The sequence below is a fragment of the Malurus melanocephalus genome, unplaced genomic scaffold (genome assembly GCF_030028575.1).
Source record: "Malurus melanocephalus ecotype Western Australia unplaced genomic scaffold, MMel_1.1 scaffold_318, whole genome shotgun sequence".
NCBI classification, from domain to species: Eukaryota; Metazoa; Chordata; class Aves; order Passeriformes; family Maluridae; genus Malurus; species Malurus melanocephalus.
The window spans coordinates 484,664-493,310 of record NW_026623550.1 but is presented as its reverse complement, the minus strand read 5'-3'; the positions used below and the strand labels follow the sequence as shown (position 1 = coordinate 493,310).

Below are 8,647 nucleotides of genomic sequence, written 5' to 3'. Positions count from 1 at the left end.
GCTGAGGGTGGACGGTGTGGCGATGTCTCCCCAGGTTCCTGCGTGTCCTGAACCGCTCACTGCCCCTCTTCATGACACTGGCCTGGATCTACTCAGTGGCCATGATCATCAAGAGGGTGGTGTAYGAGAAGGAGACGCGTCTCAAGGAGACCATGAAGACCATGGGGCTGAGCAGCGGGATCCTCTGGCTCAGCTGGTTCCTCAGCAGCTTCATCCCCTTCCTCCTCAGCTCTGCCCTCCTTGTCCTCATCCTCAAGGCACGTTGAAGGTCTCAGGGGACAGCTTGGGTGACATGGGAAGCATCAGGCTGGGAGCCAGCACGGGGGGGGTTCCACAGGCTCCAACCTTCCTCTTTCTGCAGCTGGGAAACATCCTGCCCTACAGCAACCCAGCGGTCATCTTCCTCTTCCTCGGCTCCTTCTCGGTGGCCACCATCAGCCAGTGCTTCCTCATCAGCACTTTCTTCCCCCGTGCCAACCTGGCCTCGGCGTGCGGCGGCATCATYTACTTCTCGCTGTACCTGCCCTACGTTCTGTGCATCGCCTGGCGTGATTACCTCACCTTCCCGATCCGTGTCGTCGCGGTGAGCACCCACAGCTGCCCCTCTGCATTCCCCCTGCTGCTCTGGGCAGGGTGAGGGGCTTTGGGCTGCACCCCCAGGCCAATCTTTGCCCATCCCAACATTCTCGCTGTCCCCAGAGCTTGCTGTCCCCTGTGGCCTTTGGTTTTGGCTGCGATTACTTCTCCCTCTACGAGGAGCAGGGAGTGGGCATCCAGTGGCACAACCTGGGTGCCAGCCCCGTGCCAGGAGACCGATACAGCTTCGCTGCAGCCATGGGGCTGCTGCTGTTGGATGCTGTCCTCTACGGCCTGGCCACCTGGTACCTCGAGGGTGTTTTCCCAGGTGAGCGCAGCACCCCAGACCCCTGGCAGCCCCCCAGCCCCAGCCCCACTCAGCCCCTTGTGCTGCAGGTCAGTATGGGATCCCCAAGCCCTGGAATTTCCCCTTCCTGAAGAGTTACTGGTTTGGAGAATCAGCCTCAGCTGGACACTCCCTGTACCACACCAGCTCCTTCACTGCACCCCACGGTGAGTCCCTGCCCACCCTGGAGCTGTGGGGCTGAGGGCAGTGGCCATGGAGCTGGCCTGGAGCCCTCCAGGCCAAGCCTTGCTCCCTAGTGGAGGGTCCTGCACCCCATGGCGAGGGGTCCTGCCCCCAGCAAGGTGTCCTGCCTGAGATGTGACCCCTTGGTGGCTTCCAGTGCTGGTGGAGGAGCCGCCTGCCGAGCTGCAGCCCGGCGTGTCCATCCGCAACCTGGTGAAGGTGTACRGCAGCAGCGGCCGTGCGGCCGTCAACGGGCTGAGCCTGGACTTCTACGAGGGGCAGATCACCTCCTTCCTGGGCCACAACGGTGCTGGAAAGACCACCACAATGTGAGCCACCAAGGGGACAGGAGCTGAGCCTGAGCCTGATATCTGGTCCCCACGCAGGACAGCGCACTCTGGCTCAAAGCTCTGCTGCTCCTGTGCTCTGTGACCCACATCCTGGTCTGTGACCCTCATCCTCTTCCCCACATCCAGGTCCATCCTGACCGGCCTCCTGCCCCCCACCTCGGGCACTGCCTATATCCTGGGCTTGGACATCCGCTCCGATATCGACAGCATCCGCAAATCCATGGGGATGTGTCCCCAGCACAACGTGCTCTTCGACATGTAGGCAGCGATGGGCAGGTGTGGGGATTAATGCCGGGCTGTCCCCCTCCATCCTGTCCCCCTCACCCCACCCTGTCCCCACTGCCCCCGCAGCCTGACGGTGGAGGAGCACGTCTGGTTCTACGGGCGGCTGAAGGGGCTCTCGGAGCAGCAGGTGCAGGAGGAGATGGAGCAGCTGCTGCAGGACACGGGGCTRCCCCACAAGCGCCGGGAGCAGACCAGGAACCTCTCGGGTGCGTGCGGGGGCAGGGCCGGGTGCCCGAGCGGGGGTCGGCGGCTCCGAGCCCCCCCAACGCTGTCCCTCCGCAGGYGGGATGCAGAGGAAGCTCTCRGTGGCCATCGCCTTCGTGGGCGGCTCCCGGGTGGTCATTCTGGACGAGCCCACGGCCGGTGTCGACCCCTTCTCCCGCCGCAGCATCTGGGAGCTGCTGCTCAAGTACCGCAAAGGTCAGGGCTGGGGGTCCCTGCTTTTGCTCCCCAGTCTGGGATAAGCAGTGGGATGTGCTGGTGGGGAGAATCCACAATGGGAGTGTCCAGCAAGGGGGTCAAGCCCTTTCCTGGTCTCCAGACCGCACCATCATCCTGTCCACCCACTACATGGACGAGGCGGAGCTGCTGGGGGACCGCACGGCCATCATCTCGCAGGGCCGGCTCTGCTGCTGCGGSTCCCCCCTCTTCCTCAAGGCCAGGCTGGGCACAGGGTACCACCTCACCCTGGTGAAGCGGGAGCGCAGCGGGACGGGCGGCAACAGCGGYRCTGTCACCRSTGTCACCAAAAAGGTGGGGCCCTCRGYYCCCAAAGCACAGCCAGTGCRTCCATCCTGGGTATTGGGGGTCARATCCTGCCAYGGGGTGCCAGGCTCCAGCCACCCTTTCCTGCAGGATGGCAGCGACTCGGAGCAGAGCAGCGACACCGGCCTGGGCAGTGAGAGGGGCAGCGATGCCAGYGCCGTGGGTGAGGGCCATGTCCCCTCACAGTGTCACCCCCAGCTGTGTGTCCCCTCTCAGGGGATGCACAGCCCTGCCCCCCTGCACTGATGGGGCAGAAGGKGGTCCCCATCTCCTCCAGCTCCCCCTGAGACCCTCAGGTTGGGATCCCAGGCGTGCTCCAGCAGCCCCAGGTTTTTTCCTTCCCCTTCTCCCCAGATGTGGCCCAGCTGTCAGCGCTGATCCAGAAGCTGGTGCCCGGCTCCCGSCTGGTGGAGGACATCGGGCATGAGGTGCTCTTTGTCCTGCCCTACAGCGGGGCCAGGGATGGCACCTTTGGGGAGCTGTTCCGTGAGCTGGACRCGCGCCTGGGGGAGCTGGGGATCTCCAGCTACGGCATCTCTGACACCACCCTGGAAGAGGTACCCAAGGGGGCTGCGGTCAATGGTTGCCCGTGGCTCCTGTGGCTCCTGTGAGCAGGGGTTTGCTCTCACTGGGCTGTGGGTGCTGCTGGRTGTTTAACACCGGCCCTCCCACACCCCCAGATCTTCCTGAAGGTGGCTGAGGACATGGGGCTGGACAGTGACACCACAGGTAAAACCCCTCAGTTCTGGCTGGAGCTGAGCTTTGGGGTACAGGTGGGGCTCARAAGCCCAGACCAGAGGGGTGGGGGTGTCCCCAGCACCCTGTGTGTCCGTTCCAGGGCTGGGGGCCCCACTGGGAGCACCTTTGGGTGCAGAGAGGTGCCACACCTTGTTCCCACCCTGGCACCTTGTCCCCATTTTGCCAGGCACCGTGAAAGGAGCAGCTTCTGGTGAGGTGGGGGATGCAGATGTGGCCGATGGAGAGCTGGGTAAGGATGGGGCWGGTGGGACCCCCGAGCTGTCACTAAGTGCTCCCATGGCACGTGTCCATCTGGGCAGGTGTCCAGCCAAACAGGGACACTCAGGGACCCTTGTGCAGCATTGGGGTGTCCCCAGAGCAAAGATCTGGGGATGAGGGCGGGTTTGGGGCAGCCCAGCTCTGTGCAGGGGTTGGGATGGGACATGAAATCCCAGAGGGTGTGTATCCATCCCCCTTACCCTGGAGGGGCAGCTGGCATGGGGGAAAGCCRCGGGAACTGGGGTGGCTGTGATGGTTTGGTGGGCAACAGCTCTGCCCTGGGTGGGTGCTGACCCCCGCGTGCTGTAACCCCTCTCTCCTCTCCTTTACATTGAGCCAAAGGAGCCCGGCGAGGTAGGAGCTGGGGGCTGGGGGGAGCTGGGGAGGGGTCCCTGCATGCAGCATCCTGTCCCCGCTGGGGTGGGGGGATACCCCTGCCARCACCCTGTCCCCCCGCGCCCCGCCTGGCACGGACTCTTTGTCAGAGATGTCTGTGCCCCGGCAGCGGAGGAGCCCCRGGAGACGGACCTGCTGCGGGGAGCGGCGGGGCAGGCGTGCGGCAGAGTGCGGGGCTGGGCGCTCACCTGCCGCCAGCTCCGCGCTCTCTTCACCAAGAGGATGCTCCACGCCCGGCGCAGCACCCGCGGCTTCTTCGCGCAGGTGGGGCCGCGGGGAGGGGGGCACGGGGCAGGACACGGGGCAGAGCCAGCCCTGACCATCCCTCGGCATCCTCAGATCGTCCTCCCCGCCGTCTTCGTGTGCATCGCGCTGCTCTTCAGCCTCATCGTGCCGCCCTTCGGGAAGTACCCGCCGCTGCGGCTGCAGCCCTGGATGTACGGGCAGCAGTTCACCTTCTTCAGGTGTGTCCCCAGCCCTCTGCCCGCCGTGTCCCTCGTCCTGCACCGCCTCCGGCTCACTCCTGTGTGTCCCGGCAGCAACGATGCCCCGGGGGATCCCGACACGGCCCGGCTGCTGGAGGCGCTGCTGGCCGAGCCCGGCTTCGGCACCAAGTGCATGAAGGACCAGGGGAAGGCGTGAGTGCCCGCGGGATGGGGGCGGAGGGGCTGGGACCCCACCTCAGTGCCCACCTGGCCACGGAGCAGCTCTGTCACACGGTGTGATGCCATGGCATCCCCGTGGTGGGTCCCAGTGCCCTTGGCTCACACCGCGGTCTCTCTCTCTCTCTCTCTCTCTCCCCGCCGTGCCCAGGATGGGGCTGTGCCCTCCAGCGTCCCACCCCGATGGCTTCTCGGTCCCCTCAGTGTCCCCATCCCTGCTGGAAGCGCTGTGGCGTGGGAACTGGACACCGGCCGAGCCATCCCCTCCGTGCCAGTGCAGCGGGCCGGGAGCGCACAGGATGCTGCCTGAGTGTCCCGAGGGGGCCGGGGGGCTCCCACCACCCCAGGTAACCCCCAGCTCAGCGGGGGCAGCCCCGGGATTCTGGCACTGCTGGCTGTGGTGACAGACGATGCTCTGGGGAGGGCCAGGTGTCCATCCATCTGTCCATCCATCTGTCCATCCCTCAGGTGCAGAGGGGTACAGGGGACATCCTTCAGAACCTGACGGGCAGGAACATCTCTGACTACCTGGTGAAGACCTACCCCCAGATCATCCGGCAGGAGTGAGTGCAGGGGCTGGGAGCACCGGGAGCACYGWGGGAACACCCCAGGGACACCTGGGGAAGGGGACACTGCTGGGGAYGTGTGGCTGGGTGGACAGGTGCTGCCCTAACATCCTCTCGGGGGTTTCTCTCCCCTCTCTTTGTCCATAATTTCTTTCAGGCTGAGGAACAAGAAGTGGGTGAATGAGCAGAGGTGAGCTGGGCAGGGGCTGGGGGGAGCCAGGAGATCCCTGGTGGGTTTGGGGAGAGCTCGAGTGGTCCCTGATCATCCAGGTCCCTTCATCCCCTCACTGCTTGCCCCTCACTCTGGTGACYGGAGGGGTGGAGGGTTAAGTTTGGGCAAAGGCAGCAAAGTAGAAAATGGGTGGGAGTTTTCCCAGAATTGTGGACCTGTGGAATCTCCTGGGGTGGAGAGGACCCATGCAGATCCTCGAGCCCAGATCCTGGCACGCTGGCCAGCAGGTTTGGGAGCCCCCAGCAGGTTTGGGAGCCCCGTTTCTCCCTCAGGTATGGTGGCTTCTCCCTGGGTGCTGGCAGCTCTCAGGCGCTGCCCTCGGCAGAGGAGGTGGATCGGGCGGTGCTGGAGCTCCGGGAGCTGCTCAACATCACCCCGGTATGTCCAGACCCCAATCCCAACCCCGCTCTGATGTCCCAGCTCTGGTGTCCCACTCTCCTCACCCTGTTCCTGCACCCAGGGCAGCCCCTCGGATCGGCTCCTGGCCAACCTCAGCCGCTTCATCGAGGGCTTGGACGCCCGCAGGAACATCAAGGTGTGCCATGGCAGTGGGGAGAGCTGGGGGRCTGCAGGGATGTGACAGCTGTGTCCCCTCCAGGGCTGGGAGCAGCCCAAGAAGGACTGGGGCTGGAAGGGAGGAGGACCTCGGTGGGTGYGGGTGCCCTGAGTGGGGTGAGGCTCTCTGAGCTGCCCGGCCCTCCCCGTGCTGCAGGTCTGGTTCAACAACAAAGGCTGGCACGCCATGGTCTCCTTCCTCAACGTGGCCAACAATGGGCTGCTGCGAGCCCGGCTGCCCCCCGGCGCCGACCCCACACTCTTTGGGATCACGGCCACCAACCACCCCCTCAACCTCACCAAGGAGCAGCTGTCAGAGGCCGCCCTGTGAGTGCTGGGGTGGGGGTCCCGCAGCCCCCGCTGGCCYCYGCTGAGCCCTGCTGAGCCCTCTCCCCTCTGGCAGGATGGCCACCTCTGTGGACGTGCTGGTGTCCATCTGCGTGATCTTCGCCATGTCCTTCGTCCCGGCCAGCTTTGTCGTCTTCCTCATCGAGGAGAGGGTCAGCAAGGCCAAGCACYTGCAGTTTGTCAGCGGGATGAAGCCCATCACCTACTGGCTGGGCAACTTCGCCTGGGACATGGTGGGGATGGGGACGGGGACAGGGACCAGTTGAAGGGCTCTGGTCTCACCCCTGACCCTTTTCCTGGTTTCTCCATCCCTGCAGTGCAACTACCTGGTGCCCGCGCTGCTGGTCATCCTCATCTTCCTCTGCTTCCAGCAGGAATCCTACGTTTCCTCGGCCAACCTGCCCTCCCTGGTGCTGCTGCTGCTGCTCTACGGGTGATGGGGCAGCAGAGCCCGGCAGGGCCAAGGGGTTGTGGGGTTGGGGGTAGCCGGGGTGATGGGGTTCTGGTGCCACCTCACRCCCCCCGGGTTTGGGGGTGCACCTCACCAGGCTCTGCCTCTCGCCCCTCAGGTGGTCCATCACCCCGCTGATGTACCCGGCCTCCTTCCTCTTCAGCATCCCCAGCACCGCCTACGTGGCGCTGACCTGCATCAACCTCTTCATCGGCATCAACGGCAGCGTGGCCACCTTCGTGCTGGAGCTCTTTGTGGACAAGGTGAGCTTTGGGATGGCCCAGATCCCCCATCCCTTCCCTGCAAGGCCCATGCCAGCTCTCTCACCCCTCTCCTCGCTGCCCCTGCAGAACCTCAATGATATCAACCGTGTCCTGAAGAAGGTTTTCCTCATTTTCCCCCATTTCTGCCTGGGCCGAGGCCTCATTGACATGGTGAAGAACCAGGCGATGGCTGATGCCTTTGAGAGATTCGGTGAGTCTGGGGGTGTCAGGGCTGCTCACCCTCCCCAAAACCCAGCACGGGGGTGCCCCATTCCCACAGCCCCTCTGGCTGCTCGCAGGGGACAAGCGCTTTGTGTCCCCCCTCTCCTGGGACCTGGCGGGGAAGAACATGTTCGCCATGGCCATCGAGGGCGTCGTCTTCTTCCTCTTCACCCTCCTGCTGCAGTATCACCGCTTCTTCCTGCGCCTGGGGTGAGCACTGGGGTGTGCTGGGGGTGTTCCATGGGGTGGGCAGCTCTGGATGTGCCCCTGTTCCCACAGGCCACGGTCCCTGGAGCTGCCCTCGCTGGGGGACGAGGACCAGGACGTGGCCAGGGAGAGGGCRAGGGTGGCCAGCACATCCCCACACGGCCACCTGCTGCTGCTGAAGGATCTGACCAAGGTGGGTGAGTGGGGCTGGACCCTCAAACCCCCCCAGAGTCCCCGGCCATGCTGGCGGTGACAGGAGGGGCACCCAGTGTCACCTCTCTGCCATGCAGGTGTACCGGCGCAGGAAGACTCCGGCCGTGGACCGGCTCTGCGTGGCCATTCCCCCCGGGGAGGTGAGGGACAGATGGACASACAGACAGACARCACCCTGGGCAGGGCCAGGGCTGCTGGTGACCCCGCTCTGCTCCCCGCAGTGCTTTGGCCTCCTGGGGGTGAACGGCGCCGGGAAAACATCCACCTTCAAAATGCTGACGGGGGACACGGAGGTGACACGGGGAGAGGCCTGGTTGAAGGGGCACAGGTGGGTGAATGCAGAGACCCCACAGCTCGGACCCCTCTCTGTGTCCCCACAGCACCTCTGCCATCATCTTTGTCCCCACCCTGTGCTCCTCCTGCCCCTTTGCCCTGCAGCCTGCTCCATCCTCATCCTCATCCTCATCCTCATCCTCATCCTCATCCTCATCCTCATCCTCATCCTCATCCTCATCCTCATCCTCATCCTCATCCTCATCCCCTGCAGCTCCTTGTCCTTGTTTCCGCAGTATCCCTGGCACACATCCCCATCCCACAGTGTGCTCCCTTGTCCCTATCCCATGCTCACCTGTCCCCATATCTTGCTCACCTGTCCCTATCCCATGCTCACCTGTCCCCATATCATGCTCACCTGTCCCCATCCCATGCTCACCTGTCCCTATCCCGTGCTCACCTATCCCCATCCCATGCTCACCTATCCCCATCCCATGCTCACCTGTCCCCATCCCATGCTCCCCTGTCCCCATATCTTGCTCACTTGTCCCTATCCCATGCTCACCTGTCCCCATCCCATTGTGTGCTCACCTGTCCCCATATTTTGCTCACCTGTCCCCATCCCATGCTCACCTGTCCCACAGCGTGCTCACCGACCTCCAGTCTGTCCACCAGCACATGGGTTACTGTCCCCAGTTTGACGCCATCACGGACCTGCTGACGGGGCGGGAGCACCT

General features: G+C 64.3%; 1 protein-coding gene across 1 annotated transcript in view; it reads left to right on the top strand.

Moving 5' to 3' along the window:
- The window catches only part of ABCA7 (ATP binding cassette subfamily A member 7), a 16,487-nt gene that overhangs the window by 5,885 nt on the left and 1,955 nt on the right, over positions 1-8,647 (top strand). Inside the window, exons 15-44 of the mRNA XM_057377589.1 lie at positions 35-257; positions 362-583; positions 700-904; positions 973-1,089; positions 1,263-1,434; positions 1,582-1,713; positions 1,807-1,946; positions 2,023-2,160; positions 2,282-2,493; positions 2,596-2,668; positions 2,860-3,062; positions 3,186-3,234; positions 3,431-3,493; positions 4,028-4,182; positions 4,258-4,382; positions 4,458-4,556; positions 4,732-4,927; positions 5,049-5,143; positions 5,304-5,336; positions 5,651-5,756; positions 5,839-5,913; positions 6,091-6,260; positions 6,337-6,514; positions 6,599-6,714; positions 6,851-6,995; positions 7,083-7,206; positions 7,295-7,427; positions 7,497-7,617; positions 7,715-7,777; positions 7,859-7,965. Of these exons, the coding sequence (XP_057233572.1) occupies positions 35-257; positions 362-583; positions 700-904; positions 973-1,089; positions 1,263-1,434; positions 1,582-1,713; positions 1,807-1,946; positions 2,023-2,160; positions 2,282-2,493; positions 2,596-2,668; positions 2,860-3,062; positions 3,186-3,234; positions 3,431-3,493; positions 4,028-4,182; positions 4,258-4,382; positions 4,458-4,556; positions 4,732-4,927; positions 5,049-5,143; positions 5,304-5,336; positions 5,651-5,756; positions 5,839-5,913; positions 6,091-6,260; positions 6,337-6,514; positions 6,599-6,714; positions 6,851-6,995; positions 7,083-7,206; positions 7,295-7,427; positions 7,497-7,617; positions 7,715-7,777; positions 7,859-7,965 (3,990 nt within the window). The remainder of the gene's footprint in view (positions 1-34; positions 258-361; positions 584-699; positions 905-972; positions 1,090-1,262; positions 1,435-1,581; positions 1,714-1,806; positions 1,947-2,022; positions 2,161-2,281; positions 2,494-2,595; positions 2,669-2,859; positions 3,063-3,185; positions 3,235-3,430; positions 3,494-4,027; positions 4,183-4,257; positions 4,383-4,457; positions 4,557-4,731; positions 4,928-5,048; positions 5,144-5,303; positions 5,337-5,650; positions 5,757-5,838; positions 5,914-6,090; positions 6,261-6,336; positions 6,515-6,598; positions 6,715-6,850; positions 6,996-7,082; positions 7,207-7,294; positions 7,428-7,496; positions 7,618-7,714; positions 7,778-7,858; positions 7,966-8,647) is intronic.